Source organism: Poecilia reticulata, chromosome 22, assembly GCF_904066995.2.
Source record: "Poecilia reticulata chromosome 22, P_reticulata-male-v2, whole genome shotgun sequence".
NCBI classification, from domain to species: Eukaryota; Metazoa; Chordata; class Actinopteri; order Cyprinodontiformes; family Poeciliidae; genus Poecilia; species Poecilia reticulata.
In genome coordinates, this window is record NC_088851.1 from 26,499,023 (window position 1) to 26,525,473 (window position 26,451).

General features: G+C 41.0%; 2 protein-coding genes and 1 long non-coding RNA gene across 6 annotated transcripts in view; 2 read left to right on the plus strand and 1 right to left on the minus strand.

The window, feature by feature from the left end:
* Positions 1 to 8,850, plus strand: part of LOC103459957 (uncharacterized protein C14orf132) — a 36,245-nt gene extending 27,395 nt beyond the window's left edge. For both annotated transcript variants that reach the window (XM_008401914.3, XM_081603074.1), the window contains exon 2: positions 5,815 to 8,850. In XM_008401914.3, coding sequence (XP_008400136.1) covers positions 5,815 to 6,051 — 237 coding nt within the window. In that variant the 3' untranslated portion in view covers positions 6,052 to 8,850. The remainder of the gene's footprint in view (positions 1 to 5,814) is intronic.
* The window catches only part of LOC108165910 (uncharacterized), a 52,704-nt gene continuing 35,009 nt past the window's right edge, over positions 8,757 to 26,451 (minus strand). The window contains exons 5-7 of one of the 3 annotated variants that reach the window (XR_014085781.1): positions 9,797 to 9,992; positions 9,591 to 9,700; positions 8,757 to 9,046 (exon numbers count right to left, since the gene is read on the minus strand). This is a non-coding gene — a long non-coding RNA (uncharacterized LOC108165910). Of the gene's footprint in view, positions 9,701 to 9,796; positions 9,993 to 11,377; positions 13,511 to 14,213; positions 14,337 to 26,451 lie in introns of those variants that run through there. The other 2 variants (XR_014085780.1, XR_014085782.1) reach the window with 2 other exon arrangements.
* Positions 19,709 to 23,838, plus strand: LOC103459960 (B2 bradykinin receptor). The gene is made up of 2 exons (XM_008401915.2): positions 19,709 to 20,593; positions 22,644 to 23,838. The coding sequence occupies exons 1-2, from the start codon at positions 20,574 to 20,576 to the stop codon at positions 23,680 to 23,682; spliced, it is 1,059 nt and encodes a 352-aa protein (XP_008400137.1). The 5' UTR covers positions 19,709 to 20,573; the 3' UTR covers positions 23,683 to 23,838.

Consider the following 26,451-nt stretch of genomic DNA (forward strand, 5'->3'; position numbering starts at 1 on the left):
GGGTTCCCCTGAAAATATAGATCAAATCAGACATTACAGGGTAAAAGTAATCTGAACAGGGGGAAGCATATAAACAAGTCAATAACAAGTCAATGACATGATGCAAGCTGCATTTTTAACTCAGATAACTTTTTTTTTACTGACTTAATACATTTAAATTGCTGTACTGTTAAGTACAATGGAAATGACTTTTTTGTAAATTGTCTCAAGATTACCTATTGTAAATTAGTGTTATATAAATCAACTGAATTATATTAAGAGAGGTTACAATTTGTCCAACGGACTGGACCGTTGGTATGGACATACCATAGCCTGGTGTCTTGAGCAGGTATACGTCACCCCTTGCGATAATAAGAAGCTGTTGTCAGAAACCGTGATGTTAAGTTTGACTTACGAAGCAATTTTCTAAGACACTAGTCATAATATCCTGTTCAACATAATTCTCAGTACATAAAGTCTAAAAACAAGCATAAGAATCAGCATAAAGTCATGAGAAAAAAAGCTTGTGAAAACATTCTTGCTCCTGAATCTGGCTCGGGAAAATTAAAATGTGAAAAAATAAAAAAATCAGCTAAAGTGGGTGGTGCTTTAAGGTACAGAGTGAGTCAGACAAGTGAACAATCTACTAAAGACGAACAAGTACAAAATGACATAACTACTAACTATGTTTAAAATCAAGTAACTACTAAACATGAACAAGTATAAAAACACCTAACTACTAACTAACTTTAAAATTAACTAACTACTAAACACTAACGAGTATAACATAACTAATAAGTTTAAAGTGAACTAACTACTAAACATGAACAAGTATAAATGGCATAACTACAAAACACGAACAAGTATAAAATGACGTACCTACTAAAAAAGTTTAATATGACCTAACTGCTAAACATGAACAAGTATAAAATGACCTAACTACTAAACATGAACAAGTATAAAATGACCTAACTACTAAACATGAACAAGTATAAAATGACATACCTACTAAAAAAGTCTAAAATTAACTAACTACTAAACATGAACAAGTATAAAATGACATAACTACAAAACATGAACTAGTGTAAAATGACATAACTACAAAACATGAACGAGTATAAATGGCATAACTACTAAACATGAACTAGTGTAAAATGACATATCTACAAAACATGAACAAGTATAAAATGACATAACTACTAAACATGAACTAGTGTAAAATGACATATCTACAAAACATGGACAAGTATAAAATGACATACCTACTAAAAAAGTCTAAAATTAACTAACTACTAAACATGAACAAGTATAAAATGACATAACTACAAAACATGAACTAGTGTAAAATGACATAACTACAAAACATGAACGAGTATAAATGGCATAACTACTAAACATGAACTAGTGTAAAATGACATATCTACAAAACATGAACAAGTATAAAATGACATAACTACTAAACATGAACTAGTGTAAAATGACATATCTACAAAACATGAACAAGTATAAAATGACATAACTACAAAACATGAACAAGTATAAATGGCATAACTACTAAACACGAACAAGTATAAAATGACATACCTACTAAAAAAGTTTAATATGACCTAACTACTAAACATGAACTAGTGTACAATGACATATCTACAAAACATGAACAAGTATAAAATGACATAACTACAAAACATGAACTAGTGTAAAATGACATAACTACAAAACATGAACGAGTATAAATGGCATAACTACTAAACATGAACTAGTGTAAAATGACATATCTACAAAACATGAACGAGTATAAATGGCATAACTACTAAACATGAACTAGTGTAAAATGACATATCTACAAAACATGAACAAGTATAAAATGACATAACTACAAAACATGAACTAGTGTACAATGACATATCTACAAAACATGAACAAGTATAAAATGACATAACTACAAAACATGAACTAGTGTAAAATGACCTAACTACTAAACATGAACTAGTGTAAAATGACCTAACTACTAAACATGAACTAGGGTAAAATGACATAACTACAAAACATGAACAAGTATAAATGGCATAACTACAAAACATGAACAAGTATAAAATGACATGACTACTAAACATGAACTAACTACTAAACATGAACTAGGGTAAAATGACATAACTACAAAACATGAACAAGTATAAATGGCATAACTACAAAACATGGACAAGTATAAAATGACATGACTACTAAACATGAACTAACTACTAAACATGAACTAGGGTAAAATGACATAACTACAAAACATGAACAAGTATAAATGACATAACTACAAAACATGAACTAGTGTAAAATGACCTAACTACTAAACATGAACTAGGGTAAAATGACATAACTACAAAACATGAACAAGTATAAATGGCATAACTACAAAACATGAACAAGTATAAAATGACATGACTACTAAACATGAACTAACTACTAAACATGAACTAGGGTAAAATGACATAACTACAAAACATGAACAAGTATAAATGGCATAACTACAAAACATGGACAAGTATAAAATGACATGACTACTAAACATGAACTAGTGTAAAATGACCTAACTACTAAACATGAACTAGGGTAAAATGACATAACTACAAAACATGAACAAGTATAAATGGCATAACTACAAAACATGAACAAGTATAAAATGACATGACTACTAAACATGAACTAACTACTAAACATGAACTAGGGTAAAATGACATAACTACAAAACATGAACAAGTATAAATGGCATAACTACAAAACACGAACAAGTATAAAATGACATATCTACTAAAAAAGTTTAATATGACCTAACTGCTAAACATGAACAAGTATAAAATGACCTAACTACTAAACATGGACAAGTATAAAATGACATACCTACTAAAAAAGTCTAAAATTAACTAACTACTAAACATGAACAAGTATAAAATGACATAACTACAAAACATGAACTAGTGTAAAATGACATAACTACAAAACATGAACAAGTATAAAATGACATAACTACTAAACACTAGCAAGTATAAAATGACATACCTACTAAAAAAGTTTAATATGACCTAACTGCTAAACATGAACAAGTATAAAATGACATACCTGCTAAAAAAGTCTAAAATTAACTAACTACTAAACATGAACAAGTATAAATTGACCTAACTACTAAACATGAACTAGTGTAAAATGACATGACTACTAAACATGAACTAGTGTAAAATGACCTAACTACTAAACATGAACTAGGGTAAAATGACATAACTACAAAACATGAACTAGTGTAAAATGACCTAACTACTAAACATGAACTAGGGTAAAATGACATAACTACAAAACATGAACTAGTGTAAAATGACCTAACTACTAAACATGAACTAGGGTAAAATGACATAACTACAAAACATGAACAAGTATAAAATGACATGACTACTAAACATGAACTAGTGTAAAATGACATATCTACAAAACACGAACAAGTATAAAATGACATAACTACTAAACACTAGCAAGTATAAAATGACATACCTACTAAAAAAGTTTAATATGACCTAACTGCTAAACATGAACAAGTATAAAATGACATACCTACTAAAAAAGTTTAAAATTGACTAACTACTAAACATGAACAAGTATAAATGGCATAACTACAAAACACGAACAAGTATAAAATGACATACCTACTAAAAAAGTTTAATATGACCTAACTACTAAACATGAACAAGTATAAAATTACCTAACTACTAAACATGAACTAGGGTAAAATGACATAACTACAAAACATGAACAAGTATAAATGGCATAACTACTAAACACGAACAAGTATAAAATGACATACCTACTAAAAAAGTTTAATATGACCTAACTACTAAACATGAACTAGTGTAAAATGACATATCTACAAAACATGAACAAGTATAAAATGACATAACTACAAAACATGAACTAGTGTAAAATGACATAACTACTAAACATGAACTAGTGTAAAATGACCTAACTACTAAACATGAACTAGGGTAAAATGACATAACTACAAAACATGAACTAGTGTAAAATGACCTAACTACTAAACATGAACTAGGGTAAAATGACATAACTACAAAACATGAACAAGTATAAAATGACATGACTACTAAACATGAACTAGTGTAAAATGACATACCTACTAAAAAAGTTTAAAATTGACTAACTACTAAACATGAACAAGTATAAAATGACCTAAAACATCATTCAATAAATTGATAGAAATCCAAATGCTCACATCAAAACATCAAATCTAAATAAAAATACAAATTGTACTAAATATTTTAATACAGACTGATGGTTCACATTGATAATTTATAAGTTCTTAGTATTGGAACCTTAACAACTACGGGTGTACTATATTTTGTTGGTGAACACATTGAAGCATGTAAGATTACGGATGGAGGGAAAGAAATCATTGGGCCAAAAAAACAAACTGCGTATAAGTCAGAGACAAAAGCTGCAGATAATTTTAAAGGTAACAAAACAATTTACCATGTTGGAGCAACTCTTGGAGTGTGGTTGTGCAGTGTAAAAAACTTTAAACATTGGGGAAAAGTGAAAGATAAATATTAGTAGCCTAACATGGACCTGTTTAGTCCCTGTCACATATTCGGGGAACTTTTACTGAAATGTATCACACTAGCAAGTGTTACAGAAAAAAATCTATATGTTTCAAATGTATTTAAACCTGAAAAACGTACCCAAAAGCTCCCCATAATCCGTGCGGTTCCAAAGACCATTCTCGTTTCAGCCGCGAAAATGTAGCCGGTCTCTGCACACGGCATACATAGAACGTTGATTTCTTTGGAGCGTTCTCCAGGCGAGGTGAGTAGTCATAGATCGATACTGGGGTCTGACACAGAATAGAACTCCCGCTCATCGTCAGCCCCCTCGGCGCTGGGGTGCCCAAAACCTTTGCATCAGACGCGGTGCACTCCTCATGATGTTCGGCGTCTGGAACAACGGTTGATTCAGGGTACACTGATATCGGAATCTCATACACAAGAGGCGGTCCTGGAGTGGCTGATCCTTGACCCTCAGTAATAGGAGGAATGAGTTGAGATCCATTCTTTGTCGGAGCGTTCTGCAGAAACATGATGACGCGAGTAGAACCAGACTGCAGCCAGGAGTAGAGCGTCATATTCTGAAACCCCTATTTATACCAGTAAAACTCCCCCCTCCCCACCTTTACATCTGCCGCTGTCCATAACACCCAATGTCCTCAAAACACCTGTTTTCTCTCTAAAACACTACCTGTCAAAATTTTGACGAAAGGTACTCGCCCCTCCCTTCCCTCCCCGCAAGACCACCCACCTTGAAACTAACTGTCAAAATTTTGACGAAAGGTACTAGCCCCCCCTCCTCCCCCCACCTCCCCCCAAGCCCCTCCCCCCCTGAAACTAACTGTCAAACTTTTGACGAAAGGTACTAGCCCCCCCTCCTCCCCCCCACCTCCCCCCCCCCCCCTGAAACTAACTGTCAAACTTGAGTGAGAGGAAAGGGTGTATCTAGAATCTCTTCCGTCTCTGCTGAGTGAACAGCTACTTCCTGATAAAAGTCTGCTCAACCTTTTGTGGTTTTCATTTTGGGTCCAGAATGAACTATCAGTATCACACAAACTATCTGTGTTTCAAACTTTGCCAATTTTCTGCTAAGGTGGGAAACTGAGTGTCATTTCACGGCAATGCTAAAAGATCATCTTCAATAAAAGCCATGTGGAAAAATCAAACTTATTTGATATATTTTATTGGTTCTGCTGTTTCTTTTAGCCTAAAATCTAACCGATGTGAATCTTTCTGTGTCCAGATCCCAGTCATGACTGGGGCCTTCATGGACTCCTCACCCAACGACGACTACAGCGGCGAGCATTCGCTCTTCAACTCTTCGGCCAGCGTCAACGCGGCGGCCTCGGCCGCCTCGGCGCACGGCCAGCCGGACGAGCAGCAGTCCATGTCCAGCGACGCCATCTGGCTGTGGATCGCCATCATTGCGACTATAGGGAACATAGTGGTGGTGGGCGTGGTCTACGCCTGCACCTTCTGATAGACATGCTGCACCAACTCCATCATCCAGACGGTTTGATGTGTGGAAACAGAACCAACATCCTCCATGTCTGAACTGACCTTCCTCTGATTCTCACCTGGTTCTTTAATCTGTTTAGATCTGCTGAAGTTTCAAAGGTCTGATCCGTGACGGTGATGTGTTGACTTTGTTGTGCAGGAAGGCTGGTTTTCTCAACGCGTCTCTTTAACTGAAGATGTTTATGTTTATACAAGATGGTTATTAACTTTATGTTTCTTTGTTCTGCTATTTGTTTTACTTAAATGTCTTTTTGTGTGTTTTTCCCTGAACAGCAGCTTTCTAGTTACTGGAAAAAGATTAAATTGGGTCCAAATTCTGGTTAAATCTTAAGCATCCATGAAACAACCAGAACGGGTCTGGAGTCATCCAGGTGTTTCTGACATGCTGGACTCTGAATGAGCTTCTTCTGTCGGGGTGAAGCCCGGCGCCGAGCTGCTGCTCCACATTTCAGAATGTAAAGCTGTTCTCCTCCTGACGGTCCGGTCGACCCGGTTCTGTAGGAACCAAAACTCCAGCATCTGCTCCAGCCGCTGTGGTTCTGTTTGGTGTTCACATATGAATTTGAACTGAACCAGAGTTCACTTCAACCAAACCAGACCGAGGCTTGGAGGACCACAGGTCAGAGGTCGAATAGTGTTCATACCTCTCCAACCGAACTGGACTTTCTATGTAAACGGACTGGATTCAGGTTAAAGCGGACGGAGTTGGGCTGGAGGGAATCCAGGCTTAGAGGTGGAGAACTCCAGCTGATCCAGAACCTTATGCAGGTTCTGGATTCCTGCAAACATTTCTGGATTCTGAGCTGAGAGAGATGCTGGGATTCAGACAATCGGGGCAGCAGGACTGGATCCACTGGATTTTAGCAGGAACTGGATCCACTGAATGTTAGCATGACGGGATTCACTGGATGTTAGCAGGACTGGATCCACTGGATGTTAGCATGACGGGATCCACTGGATGTTAGCATGACTGGATCCACTTGATGTTAGCAGGAACTGGATCCACTGAATGTTAGCAGGACTGGATCCACTGGATGTTAGCATGACGGGATCCACTGGATGTTAGCATGACTGGATCCACTTGATGTTAGCAGGAACTGGATCCACTGAATGTTAGCATGACTGGATCCACTGGATGTTAGCAGGAACTGGATCCACTGGATGTTAGCATGACTGGATCCACTGGATGTTAGCAGGAACTGGATCCACTGGATGTTAGCATGACTGGATCCACTGGATGTTAGCATGCTGGATCCACTGGATGTTAGCAGGAACTGGATCCACTTGATGTTAGCAGGAACTGGATCCACTGGATGTTAGCATGACTGGATCCACTGGATGTTAGCAGGAACTGGATCCACTGGATGTTAGCATGACTGGATCCACTGGATGTTAGCATGCTGGATCCACTGGATGTTAGCAGGAACTGGATCCACTTGATGTTAGCAGGAACTGGATCCACTGGATGTTAGCATGACGGGATCCACTGGATGTTAGCATAACTGGCTCCAGCTTGAAGGCAACCAGATGATTTCTGACCCTTCTGACCGAGAGGAGAGAAAAATAACAGCCTAAAATCCAAAATGTTTCTCCACTGCCAGCTGAGTTACTGAAGCATCCGTCACTTTACAATCATCACCATTCATAAAGAAACGCCTACAGAATATTTAACTATGTTTTAGTTAAGATTTGCAGCTTCAGGCAAAAAATAATTAGAAGCACAAATAAAACTAAAATCTTTGAAACTAGTTTTTACTAAACAATGTTAGAAATGTGTTGACCTGAAGAGACGTCCAGAAGTAACAAGGGAAATGAATTAGAGCGAATCTGACGTAAAACCAGATGTTTAGGGAAAACCTTTCTCCATGTCAGGATTCGGTTCTGACTTCACTGGAGCCTGACGGAGTTAAACTGGGTCTGAGCAGCAAAGTCCGTTCAGACAAACCGGTCAGCAAAATGTGTGGAGGATCATCCATACCAACGTCGAACCCCATTCATCACAAAACTTACATTTGGAACACAAAAACGTTTTATTCAGCAGGGAAACGCAGTAAAACTCTGCAGCTCCTTCAGGTTTCCTGCTCTACTGCTGCAGCTGCAGGAGGCCATAAAGTTTCTGGTGAAACAATTATTTTTATTATCATTTAGATGAAAAAGATTCAGAAACGTAGAGCACCACATGTGGTCCAGAAATGCAATAATCAGAATCATCTCTGACCCGTCATGTGAAGCAGCAGTGAGTCCCAACGTCTCTCTGTCCAACTGGAGTCAACCAGGAGCTCCAGCATTAATCTGCAGGCAGAGACAACATCTGCTTCTCCCAGAGGAAATGTAATAATCCGATGAACATCAGAGCTGTGAGGTTTGAATCTGTGGTTCCTGAAGTCGGTGCTTAGCTTAAAGCAGAAGCTGCCGGAGACGTTTTCTGCTTATCGTCTCACATCATCTGGAAAAAGCCGTTTGACTAACATCTCCATCATATAGAGATATAAACTCGTTGTGGAAACACTGTACCTGTTCAAATATTCATTTACAGGAAAAGTCATGGATTACTGTGTCTCATGTAAAGACAGTTTATATAAATGTGTCTATAATAATGTGTTAAATATGCGAGTACTTTTACATGTTTAAAGAAGGACTTTTAAATCTGGTTATTTTTATTCAATGGTTGTGGTAGAAATATTTAGACTGTAAACCACAAACATGAAGCTCTTTTTGTAAAGACGTAAAGCTACTAATAAAGTTTCTGTATTAATGTAAACAGGATTTCCTTGTTGATTAAATGAAGGTTTTATCGTTGGTCAGCAGAAGAACAGAGTCAGAATCTCTGGCAGGTTTGACCCGGTGCTGCTCAGACGACCTTGACCTGAAGGTCAAACGGTTCATCATCCTGACACATGAACCCGTCCTGCTGGGGAAAGAGACGCTTCTCCTCCCTTATGCTCCGGTTCGGTCGGCTGTTGTGGAACAAAGGAGAAATTTGATATTAATTGATGTCAGTCTGATGCATTCAGGATGCAGAAGCAGCTGAAACAATCTTTTTCTTACCGATAACCAACGATCAGACATTTGGAGACAATTTCTTTTGAAAAAACTTTGGTTTTCTAGACTTCCAGTTTGTCACTAAGTGTTTAAATTAATCACATTATAGAGCAGTTGCTAGTAATATTTTCAAACAGACAAAATCATTAAGCAGTTTAGCCATTAGCATGGTTAGCGCAGCGGTCTTGATGTGAGTAAAATACCTTGTTGTTTGTTTAGTCTTCCTGTTATCTGCTCTCTCTGAGCCATGAACATGTTTTACAACTTAAATACTTTCTCTGACTTGATTCTAAACTCTAAAATATCCTGTTTCCTTCACTGACTGGATAAATATATGATTTTTCAGTTTCAAATCGGTGGGTCACCACTTGGTGCTGATTCCAGCTGAAAACTGGCTGGTTTTCAGCTCCACTGCTGGCTGTTTGTTGGATCTGAGGCTGAAGCTCCGTGCTTCCTCACCCTCCTCTTCCTCGCTGCTCCTTTGGTTCCCGTTTTGGTCTGTCCGTTGGGTGGACATCTGTAATCTGCACACGTTTCTGTTCGTTCATTAATATTCCGTTTATTTAGGGCTGTAAATAAAGGGGATAAAAATGAGACACCACTTTGTGTTTTCTGGTTGTAAAATGACTGAAAACTTTTCCAACCTTTCCTGCATCAGTTCCCACCTGGAGCCGGTGACCTGCAGGTCTATGGTTGTTTCAATCAGCTGCCCTGGAGCCGGTGACGTCCAGGGAACGCTGCAGCAGACGGATGGAGGTCTGGTCCCGGATCCACGATGAGCAGCCTGACTGGCAGCTGCCACCAGCAGCCGGCACTGCAGACGTTCAGCAGCCAGCAAACCGCTGTTGTCGCCTCGTGATGCTGAAGACAAAAAGGCCAAGAAAAGCCAGAGATGAAGGGAAGATCTCAGCGGGCTGCTGCCATGGCGACAGCAGCCTGTAAGAGGATCTGTTTCCAGCGCTCATCTCTGAAACTTCACCGTCTCTCCTGTGGGTTTTTCTCTTTCCTCAAACTAGTTTTAGATTTTTGTCCGTTAAGCTAATGTTCATGAAGGTTGTGATCTTATTTAATCATCTACATAAATATAGGAATCACATTTTACTAGTGAGATCCAGCCTTCATAGAGGGTCAGACAGGATTAAATCTGTTATTAACATTTCATAGAGAAACAGGGTCTCTGTCTTGCTGAGGTTTCCTCCTGCCTCGCCTCGTCTGGTCGGTGAATCCAGAGTGTGACAGGGAACAGAGAGCATTAATGCCGTCTCGGGGCTCCACCGCCCCCTGCTGCTGCTGCTGCCACCGCCGCCTCTCACTACGCTTCATTACTCTCTACATAATGGCAGCTCTGCATTTAGAAGGACGGCCGCTGCTCGTTTCACAGCGTCGCTGAGGGGAAACACCGACTTTCTCTCTGTCAAAAACAATTTCACAGCCTGACTTCACAGATAAGGGAAGCCATGTATCAGCTGAGCGTTGAAACGCCACCGAAGGGAACTAAAGATGAGGACCTGAAGCATCTGGATTCGTCTTGGTTTCATGGAGCTGAAGCAGAAAGAGACACGAAGCTTTTAAAGCAGCTTAAACAGACGCTTGGTGTTCAGGATGGAGTAAAAGCTGCTGCCCAGTCAAACCTGCAGGTTTCATCATTAACTATCAGCTCAAAGAAACATGGATCCTCCAAACACTTGATTAAAGTCTAACCTGATTCTTTAAGCATCAAAATCCCAGGCTGCCGTCCTGAAGCTCCTGCTAAATGTTTAATAATAAATTTGTGTCTGTTTAAGGTAATATACTTTTTATAAAACATAATACATATTTTACTTGCAGTGAATGTTGAATTTAGTGCATTAGCTAAATGTCCGGTGGGTGCAGGGCGTCAGTGGTTAAAAGTCAGAACCTTTTATGAAGTTTGCTCACCACTGGAACGACAAACCAAAAGAGAGGTTTGTCTCTAACATAGAAATAACATCTATTTCTATGTTATGAAATAGAAACATTTCATAACATGTTTCTATTTTAATTTCTGCTTTTATTTAACCATTTTTGTGGTTAAATAAAAAAAATACTTCATTTATCAAAGGGAAATAAAATAAAAGCAGAAATTAAAATAGAAACATGTTATGAAATGGCAAAAACGGTTGAAAAATGACATTTTCCTCATTCTGGAGGAAAATCGATGGACATGTATGGGAGGAGGTTTGATATGGACTCAATTCAAAATAGATTTATTCTCATCCAAACTCATCAGAATTTTAGATATGTCTTTATTTTCTATGTTGTTTTTCATCTTAATGCAGTGAAAAAATATGCAAGAAAGAAAACGTGATAAACATCATCTGTGTCTCATTCAGGCCATATAATATTAACCATCTGAATAACATATTAATAATAAATCCACTGGTCTGATTGCTGCTGACTGGCAGATGAAAACTTCACTGGCTGCTGGATCAGAGGAGGTTTATTTTTAGCTCAGTGATGTTCCTGTTTCCAACGGCAGGGGGAGCCAGAGAGCAAACAGCGACTCACCGCCACCTGTTTAGTGATGATGTATTTGGTTATTATGGTTATTACAGCAAAACTCAGCAGAACCACCGGATTTAACTAACGTAAAACACCGATTCTCACTGTGGCGGGTTTCACTCCACTGCGTCGCTCCTGCTCAGTATCGGCTGGGAATCAGCGGGCTGTTGCCATGGAGACTGAAATGTTTTGCTCCCGTTGTCTGATTGGCAGCAGCATCAGTCAGGTCTGAGCTGCTGAGAGAGAGAGAGAGAGAGAGAGAGAGAGAGAGAGAGAGAGAGAGAGAGAGACAAAAGGAGGGACAGACAGGACCGAACAGATGGAGGGAAAGTGCCAGAGCCTCGGACAGATTCAAGTAGTTTTCTGCTCAGTCATAAACACTCGCATGTCTCGAAGGTTATTTATAGTTTATGATGGAGGTTTGAATAAACAGAAACAAGCTGGTTAAAAATAAAATTATCTGGTTTCACAAAACCTTATAAGATCTGCTATGGTCTAATATGGGATCAATGGAAACCAATTTATTTTCAATAACTGTGTTTTTTAAACTAACTTTCCAGACATTTCCTTCATGTTTTATGGGTTTTGTGCTTGCAGGGTGCGTTATGAGCTTTGGCCAGCAGAGGGACCCACGGCTCTGTTTATTTACAGCAGCTCATCTTATGTTCATGTGAATATAAATAATAATCGTTTTGTGTTTCTCCTGCTGCGTGTTGCGCCTCTTCCTGCTGTGGCGTCCAGAGCTGCTGAATCCTCTAATCGCCTCATTCAGGTCAGAAAGGAACCAGAGCAGCTGGACCTGATCCAGACCATCAAACGTTTCCTGCTGGTTCAGTTGTTTCTTTTCTTAATGTTTTATTTTTCTCCCCTGTTTATTCTTAATATTTCTATTTCTATGAGCAGCACTTGGGTACAGCAGCTGTTTTTAATGGGATTTATAGATAAAGTTGAACGGATCAGTGTGGGATTACATCTGACAGGAGGAAACGAGTCCTGAGCTCTGCAGCTTGATGCTTTATCACTTATATTTCCTTTAGTTTCATCCAAATGTCTTTTTATAAAAATGTAATGCTTCACATTATGTTTATATTTACATGTGAATGTTGCGTAATGTTAATTACTAAGTATCTAACAGGAACTACAAGTCGCTTCAGGCTGAGAGTTGAAACCTTTTACCACAACAACCAAAATGTTTTCTCCTCTAACTGAGTCCAGATGCGACACAAACAAACTGCAGGCTCCACGTTTCCTTCACCTCGCTAGAGGTCAAAGGTCATTCCACAAGTGGTGCTTCATAACATGCTCTACTTCAGATATTTTTCCTTCAACTTTTAATCTTTTTTTCTGCTCAGTTCCATTTATTTTACGAAGGCAGAGTTTGAGTCATAACCAAACGCCTGTAAAAGGCCTGAGGACAGAAAATTCCTCCCAATTCATCCAACTCCCACACACTTTTCTACTATAAACACTCTGAGCCAGAAATGCAAACTTTTAGCTTCGACTGTTGACGCAAACACGTCCATTTGTCTTTCTCCTCCTCAGACCGGGTCGGACTTTCCTGGACTAATCAAAAGAAGAATGAAGACAACCCGGCTCAGGGGTTAGATATGAAGGTTAAAAATCTTTCACGTGTTGACGATCGATTGGGCGACTCTGACTGACCACCAGAGGTGCATTAGAGCTTCAGTCCTCCCTGCATGTAAAGCCACGTCTCTGTAAACGTTCACTTCTTCTCCACGCAGAGTCTGCGCTGCCAGAAGCAGCTGTTAAAACAGGAGCTGGTGTTTTCAGGGTGAGCCGTGTCCCGTTGTCTGGACGCAGCCTGGGGCTAATGGCCGACACGCCGCACATCAACGACCCTGCAGACAGGCAGGAGGAGACAGGAAATGAGCAGAATGTTTCCAGACAGCGGCGGGCTCCGGGTCCAGACGCTCATGTTGTTCAGAACCGCCTCGGTTCTGAACAGAGAGCAGCAGCGACACGCTTGTGGTCGGTTTCATGGCTTTTCAGCCTGAGAGTTTAACACCCAGGAACAGTTTCAACAGATAAAATGTCACAACTTTCACACTCATAATGTTGTTTATCACGGCTTTATTATGTGTTTATTATGGTTTTATTGTGTTTATTATGGTTTTATTGTGTTTATTGTGGTTTTATTGTGTTTATTGTGGTTTTAAATATGCAGACATTGTATAGTAAAAAACAGATATGAGCTGTTTGCTCACTGCCTGCCCTGAAATCAGGTAGGTTTACTAAAATGACTGTTTTTGTTGCTACATCTGGTTTGGTTCTAAATGTGATGACATTCATTATTGGCCCAGTAATAATCAGTCACACTAAACAACAACAGGTTGTGTTTTTCTAAGGTCTCAGCCTCTGGTTGAGCAGCTAATTCCTCTTTTTAATGATTCTTTGTCATATAATCATATATTACATTTACATTAATGGAACTGTTTACATCAGAGTGAAGACTTTGACCTTTCCATTTGTTTCTTTTAGGAAACTGAGGAAACTGAGGAAAGGTCGACTAAGAAAAGGAGGAAACTGAATTTGCTACATTACCAGGAAGCTCTTCCTGCAGCCTGATTGGACTGTTTATCTCCATGGAGACGCCCTGCAGCACCGGTGAGGAAGACGATGGCAGATAAAACAATCAGCTGCGCTGGCCGAGCTGCAGCCGCTGCTCTGTAATCACATCACCAAGCAGTGAAGATTATCTTCATGGTGTCGCTGCAGCCAGGCCGACCGTCACATCAGCCAGGACTATTAATGTTCTGACAAAGTCCCATCCAGTCTCCAACACGCTCCTGGTCATGCTTGCTGCTCATTAATCTGAACACTTTTAGTTATTTATACTCTCCGTGGTTTTTAAATAAAACTGATTTATAAGTATTTGGTTGGATAATTGTTAGTTCTGCTGTTTATCAGAGGTACATGAAACGTTCAGACCAGAGTTTGAGCTGGAGGCTTGAGGGTGGAGCTGTTCTACCCAGCACACACAACCTGATTAAACTGGGACATTTCTGGTGCAGGAAGACGCTGGCGGGTCCGAAGTGGCATCAGGCTGATGAGATTAAATCTGCAGGGAATAACAGATTCATCGCCTGGTGTTTTCCAACAGTTAGAGGCTGTGATGGGTCACACCGACAGACAGCTGCAGCTCTGCTGCTCCGGGCAAAATGGACCGGAACCGGGACTTACACTTAAAAGAAACTTTTAGATATGTTTAAAAAGATACCTGTTGTAAAAGACAGAGGACTACTTTCATGGGTGGAAGGATTCTCCATGACATGAGGCAGAGCATGTGTTGCTAAGTTAGATTCAGATGTAGCAGATTTCTCTCAGCAATTTCCTTTCAGAAAAGCAACTAGCAGGAAATATGGGGACTTTTTTCTGTTTTTAGATGTGAAAGCACCAAACTGTGAAAGCACCAAACTGTGGAAGCACCAAACTGTGGAAGCACCAAACTGTGGAAGCACCAAACTGTGGAAGCACCAAACTGTGGAAGCACCAAACTGTGGAAGCACCAAACTGTGGAAGCACCAAACTGTGGAAGCACCAAACTGTGGAAGCACCAAACTGTGGAAGCACCAGACGCTGTGTGGTGACGCTGCTGCTTGTCTGACTCCAGTAAATCTGTCTGCTGCTAGGAAAACTGCAGGTTTGGTTACATAACTAACAGAATCACTTCAGGGATTTTAGTTTGCCATGGCAACCGTCCTCCTCCTCTTCCTCCTCCTCCCCCCCCCCACACACACTCTCATGTTCACACACACAACTGCGTGCTTCAATCAGCAAAATGACGTAATGGACCAGAATATTTATGGATTTCTGATGGTAGTCATAACATTTCTGATAATAAAAATCTTCTAAAAGGTTTTCCCACAAACTGGCAGTAGGTGAGATCAGTTCTGCTCCTGATGTGACTCAGTGTGTGTGAGCAGAGCCGCTCTGACCTCATCAGAGCAGAGCCGCTCTGACCTCATCAGAGCAGAGCCGCTCTGACCTCATCCACCCGTCACTAACACACCAAACTCCAGCTGATCAGAAACATTTACAAAATCTGGTTTTGTGGCAGGAATAATCAAAAAGGCGACGATTTTTAAAACAAGACTGGATCATTTACTCAGGACTTCCTCTAGTATTTGGTTAAATGTTGGTAAGAAAGTTACAGCTTTTGGATCTTTTTAAAATGAGATATTAAATATATTCCTCTGACAGGTTAAAGCTCCGTAAAAAGCCAAAGACGCTCTGACTCCATCTTCTCTCTAGTTCCAGTCACTCAGACGTCCTGTGAGGTTTAAACCTTACTGGGCCCTTTTGCTCAAAGCTGCTACACAAGTAAAATTTGATTTGACTTCATACTGTTACCTTTTTTATTTTTTACAATAGAATATATTATACGTTTAAGAGATTTAAAACTCATTTTAATAAGTTTTAATAAGACATTTCTCCTGTGTTTGGGAGAAATACAGGAGACTCACCTGAAACAACCTCCAGCTGAACAGAACAGTCTCAGATCCTGATGTTCAAATGCTGCCTGCTCCTGACTGATACCTTCAAGCTAGACTGAAACTGGAAGCTGCCAACATGACCAAGCCAAAAACGCGTTGAGGAAAACTTTTATGAGACGACAAACGTAGAGCTACGACAAGCAGAATGTCATCTTCTAAGAACTGTACCAACTGTGAAGCACGGTGGTGGCAGCATCATGTTATGCGGACAAAGTAGATTAAATGGTGAGGAAGGAGCAGATCCTCCAGTTAATAGATGAACGAACAGCCTGGAGCTCAAACAGGACAGTGAACCCAGTCCGGTCCGGTCCGGTCCGGTCCAGACGCAGCAGGCTTCTGGGTCGGCTCTGATCTCGATCCTGTGGAACATTTCTGAATCATGCTAAAGTGTGCCTTGGGAAAACAACACGAAGAAGACGGATCAGGTTTCCAGGTTTCCCAGCAGAGAGGAGAGCCCAACATGGCCGACAGACACGCCGAGCACACACCCTGCTGACTGACGTCAGGCTGCTTCATCAGAGGAGACGTGGCTCAGCTGGACGCCAAACACGAACAAATCCAACAAACCTCCACAATATATGACTGAGCCTTGAGTTGTGATTTGAGACATAATCCAAACCTCAACAAAACAACAGAGCTGACAACAAACGATGGAATTATCAAAATCTACTGACAGCAGACATACATTTGAGCAGATAATCAGATAATAACGCAGGTTTTACAAGCACATCAGATGGTTTCATGTTTCCTCCCAATGGTTTCTGCCTGATTGTGTGGAACTCAGTTCACGTTCCCAATCATTACAGGTTGCACTTAGTGCTGCATCTCAAGATGAAATATTCAGAGTAACAGAATCGTTACGGGGAAAAACCTCCAGCTGCTAACAAGCAGAATGTGTTCTCCAGGTTCCTCAGAAAACAATGATCGGATCTATTTCACACACGATGAGGAGTCAAGTTTAACACTTTGAAAAGGCGGATCTTAGTTCTGGTGCTCGGTACTGAAACATGTGAGGAATCAGCATGACTGTTACATGTTGCTGTTTAGAAACGAAGGCTGTGTTCACACTGCAGGTCTTGATGCTCAATTCTCATTTTTTGACTAAATCAGATTTTTTATTGTTTTTTTTTTCATTTTTGCAACCAGACTCTGTGGGAACGTTTCACCTCCTCACGGCCACTGCAGGCGTCTCCCAGCAGAGCTCTGGTCACGTCAGCAAAGATGGCTGCCGCCGGCTACAGATGGATTTTAAAGTTATTCAGATCCAACCAGATCAGAACCAGATGATGAAAAAGAAGAACCTTTCATGGACAGATCAGACCAGGATGCCGTCACCTCCAAGCAGATCCTCTGTGGACTGATGAGGCAGGGCCAAAAACATTAAAAACTCAGAATGTTTGAGATTAACCTAAGTGTGGCAGTTTGCCCTGTAGGCTTTGAACGCACCACACAAGTGCCTGAATCTAATTGGTTGTGACGCTGGCCGCTGCCTGTATATAAAGGGCCTCCCTCACCTGGTGACATGACGTTTTCCTTCCGGTTCAAACCTCTGCGTTTGTTGGTGCTGCACGCCAGGTAAGGCAGGCTTCATCTCCTCCATCAAGCTTATTACTTGTGATTCTTTACATTTTCTGTATAGCAGCTGCAAATGAATGCGCGTAACGACGCTCTGATCGCCGATCCATCATCCCTCTGGTAAGAATCTGCCCACACCTGACATTTGTTAGCTTAGCTTTAGCTCAGCTTGTGTTGTATATCCTGTACAAGCTCCACGTCTCCTCCTTCCTGTTGGAGGCACTACGGCGTAAAGCGGATCCCAATGTGGCTGATTGGTGACCAGCTCGGACTGATCCTTCTAGTGCCGCTTTGTGCTACAGCGGATCGGTTCCTCCCAGGACGGACCTTTAATTTGGACTATTGCTGCTTGAGTTGTAGACTGAGTTTCCTTTATTTTGACAGGAACGGCCAGCTCGTGGTGTGGGTGGTGGACTTCCGGGTGGTGGCACTACTTCTGGTTTGGTGCACGAATTTCTTTAGTTTTTGCTGTTTCTTTTTAGGACACCACGCTGAATTTCACTCCCGTCTCTGAGTTGAGCTATAACTGCCTTTTAAGGTCAGTGATTTTAGGTTATTTTTGATTAAACAATTGTGGAATAAAAATTGTTGAATTGTGATTGTCTCAAGCCTCATCTGTAGCAGGTCTGTGTGCCTTAAAGGTAACTTTTTAGTGGAGTCATTGTAACTAATTTTATCTTTATTAAAAAAAAGTGCTTTTAAATTTAAGTTCCTAATTCTTATCACACTGCTCCTGCCACAAATATTTTTCTAGAAAAATCTTGGAAATTTCTGAGTTTCAAAAGTAAAAAATATTTGCTTCTTGGAGCTCAGAAATGTCCATGTTTTTTCTTAAACTTGAGATTAATCTTGCAATTTAATTTTTTGGTGGAAATGTACTCGTTTTTTTTCATGTATCTACACTAGCAGTAACAATGCTGCCATATGTTCCTCCTGAAAGGCTGCAGTCGTATCTCTGGAAAGGATTTTCCATCCTCTTAAGCAAAACTCCATCCCTTCTGTACCAAATGGTTCAGGCTACATGTTCTGGTCCTTTCTGCTGACACCAGTCTACATTGTGTTTTTATTCTGGTGTTTTACTCCGTTTACCATCTGGAAATCATCTTCCACTTCAATCTGCCGCTTGCTTTCAGATGTGTGCTGCCATTCCTGTCTGCGTGAAGAGCCTGCTGCAAACCACAACACTCTGCTTGTTGAAGTAAATTCCTTTTAAACTTGACGTGTCTCTGCTGGAGACTTTCTGTCCCAGTAAAACCACAACCAGCCGGTTTACTAACAGACTAATAAATGCCTGGTGTCAGTTAGTCACCCTGACAGAAACGTTCCTTACCCATTGAACTTTGCAGCCACAAACTCAAATGTTTTGAGATTTTATGAGGTGGAGCAAAACAAAGAGGATGGAAAATTCTGTTTTAATATAAAAACAAAGTTATGAAAAGTGTGGCAGGCATATGGACGGGTTGGAGAATATTAGAGAACATCTGGCATCATGATGGACCAACTGGAGACAAAATGGACTTGAGAGTGGGTTAGGAAATGTTCTGGTGATGGAAGGCCAACTTTGTAACTGCCTTTATGTGGCTCTGAAGGTTCAGGTGAGAGTTTATCTTGAACTCTAGTTTCCAGCTGCAATAACTGAAATTGTGTGTTGACTCCAGATCTGTGACTCCAGATCTATAACTATAGATCTGTAACTCTAGCTCTATAACTCTAGATCTCTAATTCTAGATCTATAACTCCATATTTATAACTAGATCTATAACTCCATATTTATAACTAGATCTATAACTTTAGATCAGTAACTCTAGATCAGTAACTCTAGATCTATAACTATAGATCTGTAACTATAGATCTATAACTCTAGATCTGTAATTCTAGATCTATAACTCCATATTTATAACTCTAGATCTATAACTTTAGATCTGTAATTCTAGATCTATAACTCTAGATCTGTAACTCCAGATCTATAACTCTAGATCTATAACTCTAGATCTATAACTCCATATTTATAACTAGATCTATAACTAAATCTATAACTCTAGATCTGTGACTCTAGATCTGTAACTAGATCTGTAACTCTAGATCTATAACTACATCTGTAATTCTAGATCTATAACTCTAGATCTGTAATTCTAGATCTGTAACTCTAGATTGTCCGTCTTTAACTCCAAAGACTTTCAGCTTCTGTTCAGCTGGAGAAAGTTTCGGCTCGTCCACACATTTATCCGTTCTCAGCATCTGTTCAGTGATTGGATGGTTCCGACTCACCTGGTGACATCATAATGTAGATCTGTGTAGTCATGGCAGCTAATCTTAGTTCCTGTTCTAATCTGAGCCACTGTTGCATACAGATGTTGAACAGGAGGGGTCAGAGGTCAGAGCCCTGAGGTACTCCACATGTGACATGAGGAAGTCCCGGTTCTGTTGGTAAACCTGAACCAGTCCAGAACTGGAGCAGGGAGTCCGGCCCGGTTCTCCAGCCGGTCAGCGGCTGCTCTGAGGTCCAACAGAACCAGAACTGTGGTTCTTTCAGTCTGTTGTGACTGAACAGACAAAACAAGGCAAAACTAAATAATCTCTGTAAAATCTTAGAAGTACAAGAAGCTGCTGTGTTTTTTTTACATGTGTTTATATAAATGCAGCCATAAAGCGTCTCAGAGCTGACAGTGTGCAGGCGGGAGCCGAGAGCCAATCAGAAGCGCCGCAGCGCGCTGACTGAACTATAAACTGGCTTTCATTTTGGCTGACATCACACTAATTGCAGATTCCTCAGAGGAGCGAGTCACGCAGACAGCAGAGTTACTGGGACGCGCAGCATCTGGACTCAGGAGAAATGACTCTTCCAGCTACCAGGTACGACATCTCAACGCTCCACACGCTTTATCTCATCTGGGAGGAGCTGCTGCCGCCAGGAACCAGCAGATCTGGATCATTAAATGTGTGGAGAGATTGTTTTTGTAAACTTAAAATATAACTCTGAGATAGAACAAGATGAAATATGGTTAAATAAACTGCAAATAAAAGTTATTTTTAAATGCTTTGGTTTCTGGTTCTAATTTTAGAACTTTGAGTTAAATACTAATCATTTTTATCTTGTTTTTGAAGATAATTATAGAATGCAACATGTCAAAACTTTAGTTTTACATTTTCCTCATGACCTTATAGTTACATGAATCCAGTATAACGTATATAATGCATATTATATCCACCAATAACCATGTCTTTATGTTTTGAGCTGTTTAATGTACAAAATAAAAAAAACAAAATTTACTTAAATGAAAAACAATTTTTTATTTTATGAAGCTTAATATTCATAAACAGATCAAACATGATGACAGAAAACAGACTTTTGTTTCCTTTGTTTTGCTGCTCGTTACTGTAACATGATAATTAATTAATGACTCAGAACCAGGTGAAACGATTACAGACGACGTGCAGCGGAAGCAGAGATTATTACAGGTTCTGCTCCAGCAGGGAGAGGCTGGTTCTGTTTGAAGCTGTGTGGTTCTGTTTGAGGCTGTGTGGTTCTGTTGGAGCCTCTCTGGTTCTGTTGGAGGCTCTGTGGTTCTGTTTGAGGCTCTGTGGTTCTGTTTGAAGCTGTGTGGTTCTGTTGGAGGCTCTGTGGTTCTGTTGGAGTCTCTGGTTCTGTTGGAGCCTCTGTGGTTCTTTAGGAGGCTCTGTGGTTCTGTTTGAAGCTGTGTGGTTCTGTTTGAAGCTGTGTGGTTCTGTTTGAAGCTGTGTGGTTCTGTTGGAGCCTCTGTGGTTCTGTTGGAGCCTCTGTGGTTCTGTTTGAAGCTCTGTGGTTCTGTTTGAGGCTCTGTGGTTCTGTTTGAGGCTCTGTGGTTCTGTTGGAGGCTCTGTGGTTCTGTTTGAAGCTCTGTGGTTCTGTTTGAAGCTCTGTGGTTCTGTTTGAGGCTCTGTGGTTCTGTTGGAGGCTCTGTGGTTCTGTTTGAAGCTCTGTGGTTCTGTTTGAGGCTCTGTGGTTCTGTTTGAGGCTCTGTGGTTCTGTTTGAGGCTCTGTGGTTCTGTTGGAGGCTCTGTGGTTCTGTTGGAGCCTCTGGTTCTGGCTCATTTTGTCCGTTAAAATGTTTCTGTTTCTGCAGCAGCTCTACTGCCTGTCATTAATGTGAATCCAGGTTTCCACAGCAGATCCCAGGACCGGAACATGAGGCGCCGTTTTAGCTCTCATAGCAAAGCAGAATATTTCTGAAGTCACTAAAATTAAACTAAAAATATAAAACAGAAAACTTGTTCATGAAACAGGCAAAATAAAAGGTGTTCATTTCCCCAGATTAAAATCTGAAGAGTGTGGCTCTCCAGCCCTTTTTGGAACCACCTGCAGTTACAGCTGGAAGTCTTTGGAGTTGCTTTGAACATCCATAATACAACCACTACCGTGCTTCATCCTGGGGACGATCTCATCTGGTCAGAGCAGCGTCTTCCACATGTTCACTGTTTCCTTGAAGCCGACTTCAGTGGGACGTCTGAGACCAGATTTAATCGACTGTTTGGTGTCCCACAGAGAGATTCTCCCACCTGAGCCGTGGATCTCTGCAGCTCCTCCAGACCTACTGTGATTAGCCGTTTCTCTGGTTAATGCTCTCCTCTTCCAGTCGGAGATGCTTGCAGTGGTTTCTCACTGAACAGAGATGTTCAGATTTTTATTTTGGTGTCACAGTAAAGGGGCTGAAAACAAAGATTTAAAGATTATTCATAAACTTTTAGATGCTTCCTTTTCCTTCCAGTTCACTTTTATGTACTACTTGTTCTGTCACATAAATTATAAATTAAATGTTTGTAATGTGACAAAATGCAGGGATGTCTGTTCATTTGAAACCAGTGAACTTTATAATATCTCTTTCCAATATTAAACAGTTTGTGTTGTATGTTATTCTCTTTGCAGCTTCCCTGACCTCAACGCCACGGCGCTGTACGGCGACCATGACGGCGCCAACGTTACGGGCTGTCCCGACCCGGAGGCCTGGGACTGGCTGGCCAGCGGAGCGCCGGTCTACATTCTGACCATCAGCATTCTGGGAATCTTCTTCAACCTGTTCGTCCTGATGGTCTTCATCCTCCACAAGAAGCCCTGCACCGTGGCCGAGATCTACCTGAGCAACCTGGCTGCTGCCGACCTGGTTCTGGTGTCCTGTTTGCCCTTCTGGGCCGTCAACATTTACAATCAGTTCGACTGGCCTTTTGGACAGTTCATGTGCAAAGTCGTCAATGTGGGCATCAAGATAAACGTCTACTGCAGCATCTACTTCCTGGTTCTGGTTGGCATTGACCGGTATGTGGCGCTGGTGCACGCTTTGTCGCACGGAAGGATGCGCAGGCCAAAGTATGCTAAGCTAGGCTGCCTGCTAACGTGGGGCTTCGGCTTGTTGCTCAGCATTCCCACATTCATCTTCAGGAAGGTGAGACATTTTCCAGAGTATGGAGTTTACGCCTGCTACCTCGAATACCCAAACCTGACCGTGGAGATTCTCTACGACTGGATGCTGCTGGTTCTCAGCTTCATCATTCCAGTTTCCATCATCTTGTTCTGCACTTTGAGGATCATCCGGGCGCTGAAGAAGCAGTCGATAGAAAGGTTCAACGCTGAGAAGACAGAGCAGAAGGCCACCATCTTGGTTCTGGTGGTGCTGCTGGCCTTCCTGCTCTGCTGGGTGCCGTTCCACCTGGTCACCATCCTGAACATCCTGGAGCGGGTCCACGTCCTGGGAGGGTGCCAGCTGTCGTCCGCGCTGGACATCTGCAACCAGATCTTCACCTACCTGGGCTTCTTCAACAGCGTCCTGAACCCAGTGCTGTACGTCATCGTCGGGAAGAACTTCAGGAAGAAAGTTGGGGAACTCGTGAACCAGTGGAGCATCAAGAGAACGACGACGTCTGAGTCCACTCGCTCCAATTTATCCTCCACACTCAAGACTTTAGTCTGAAACATCCACCAAACGACGAGCCGCTCAGCAGAGATGTAAATATGTGTTCATATAATAAACTGTATACGGTTTTTATGTTACTTGCAGAAAATTGTTGCATTTCAAAACAAAATCTTTTGTTTTATTATTATAAACTATAAAGTCTAAGTTTTTTTCCACTGTTGAGTAATTTTTGATTGAAGATGTGTTCATGTGCTGAAAATATAGAAGTGACTTAGATGAAGTGAACAGTTTCTGTGAAATCATGTCTGTAAAAAAGCTTCCCATACTCAGTTTTAGAGAGTAGTAAGTGAAAACCAAATAAAGTTGCTGTTCTCATTGACAAAGCCTTAAATGAAATATGCACTACAACCACAAGCAAACAAAAAATCCATAGAGGCTTTAAATGGCTGAGGTAAGTACGGGAACTGGGAAACGGTGTTTTTCTGCTGCCTCTGACTCATCCTCTGCAGCTACAGCAGATTTTCCAACTGTGACACACAAGCATGCTAGTTTGTGGTCGGCGCACATCAACCGTCTCGTTTTACATTTCTATCCACACAGCGTCTGACGGCGCAGCGTCAACTCGCTGTGGGCTGTGGGCGAGGGCGCAACCCAGCCGGCCCGAATAATGGAGACGGTACGGCAAACAGGAAGACTGGCCTGACCACATGCACCAGGGATGAAAATAGTTGTGAAAATAAAAAGTGATGCAAGCAAAGAACCTCAAATGGAAAAATATCTGCAGAAAAGGCAGCGTTAATTTTCTACTAACTCCGTTTTATTTACTGGCTCTATCTGCAGCCATATTTACTCCTAATGCTGACGGATCAGGGTCATATTTAATGATCTCTGTCTTTATGTTCACACATTCTATGCGTTTGTTTTAACTTGAATGCTTTCCTGGTCAGAATTGCATAAAATCCAAAACACAACAGATGCATTTTGGCTTCCGATCCAACAGAAAACCAGGTACGACACACGCATCAGTTAGAACACGTTAAAGTTAACGGAGCCTGCAGACTGCAGGCGACTTCGTTTCCGATTGTCCGACCAACACAGAGCTGGAGTCTGTTTTTGTCAGAGCTGTCAACAATTTGATGAAACAGGAAGTGAGGCTCTATGGCAAAGTAAAACACTTCCGCTCTGGGGGAAAATACAGACTAGAAAAGTTGTTTTAGACCCATCAATTCTTGTGATTCCAAGTGTTGATTCAAACATTATTTGATCCTGATTCATCACCTGGTGACTCAAATGTCTGCAGAGGAGCCAAAAAGCAGCTTCACTCCAGAAAACATTCCAACATTTCACAAGCTGAGGTCTGAGACTCTGACGCACCTGGTGTTGATTCAGTAAGAATATGTAGAAAAAATGTTATCCAGCTTTTATAAACATGGCATGACTGAGTATTGTGATGGCAGAGTAAATTAAACAGCTGGAAACTCCAGGATAAATAAAACGTATCCAACAGCTGAAACCCAAATGCAGATTTAGCTGAAACACATAAATGTTTGATACATTCTTGAAAAGTCCTCAGAACCTGAAGGGCCAAAGTGAACGACACAAAAAGGAAGCAAACTCATCAGGAAAGGAAGAAATGAGCTTCTTTATGTTCGCTTTCACAATATGAAGCTACATACAGGAAACCCAGACTGTTTCCCAGAATCCTCTACCACTGCCATGGGTCTTAATGCAGACTGGACATGTCTGTGTTCCACTAAAGCCTGTTGATGCATATTTCACACAGACCTGGAAGGAGTTTGCTACCATCCAGCAGCAGGAAAACAATCACACCAAACTGAGCCAATCCTCATTCAGACATCAGTATCAGATGTTTCACTCATCTTCTCTCCTCAACAGTAAAAACAAAGAAATTCTAAAAATGTTTCATTCTGACGTCATTCACAATAATTAAAGTTCTGCTTCTAATGCAGTGAAACATTGGAGAGATGTGTGGGAATGATTTCAGACCATTTGGAAAGGCAGATCTGGATCATTTCATCATCAGACTCGTTTTCAGACAACATATCATGAAGATAATAGCACTGATGATCTTTACAGGAAGAACCAGGGAAGTATTCCCATTCTGTTAATGGGTTCCAGAGCAGAATGGGTTCTGTTCTGGAACCCATTCTGCTCTGGTCTGGAGCTTCCTGCTGCATCATCCACAAACTGATTAGTTTTAGCTAAACCTCTGAAGGTCATCATGATCTTCATCACTGCTTGCATCAGATTACTAATCCCCGTAGCATCCATAACGGTGGGGGAGTCATTCTAGACAAACTCTGACTGAAACATGGAAAGATGAACATAAAAAACTGTAATCCTTCAGAATGTCTCAGAAATGACTCATCCACATGGATATTTTCCAGTGACTCCTGGTCAGCCATGTTCTTCTGCCTCTTGTGATGTCATCAACATCTGACACAAGAACCTGAATTTGCTTCAACTTGTTCAAATTGCTTGATAAAAGTCTCAGCTTGTAGTGGAAATCTGCACTTCAGCAGCTAAACTGATCAGATCGGTTTCAGAGCGGAAAGACTAAGAACAGTTAGCCTATCGGCAAAGCTATTCAAGCCTGAAGTAGCATCTCAAAGCTAACATGTAGCAGCTAATGCTAATGTCGGTGACTACAGTCCACATTTCTGAAACTCTGGAAAGACAAACAGCTCCAGTCTGCTGGTTGAAGAACCCATCCATCCATTTTATTGCACCCTTTTTCCCTCAGTGGGGTCAGGAGGTGCTGGTGCCTATCTCCAGCCAACGTTTCGGGCGAGAGGCGGGGTCACC

Excerpts from the sequence above, each read along its gene's own strand:
- LOC103459960 (XM_008401915.2), top strand. The coding sequence starts at position 20,574 with ATGACTCTTCCAGCTACCAG. Across the intron at positions 20,594-22,643 it reads ATGACTCTTCCAGCTACCAG|CTTCCCTGACCTCAACGCCA; the intron begins GTACGACATCTC and ends TTCTCTTTGCAG.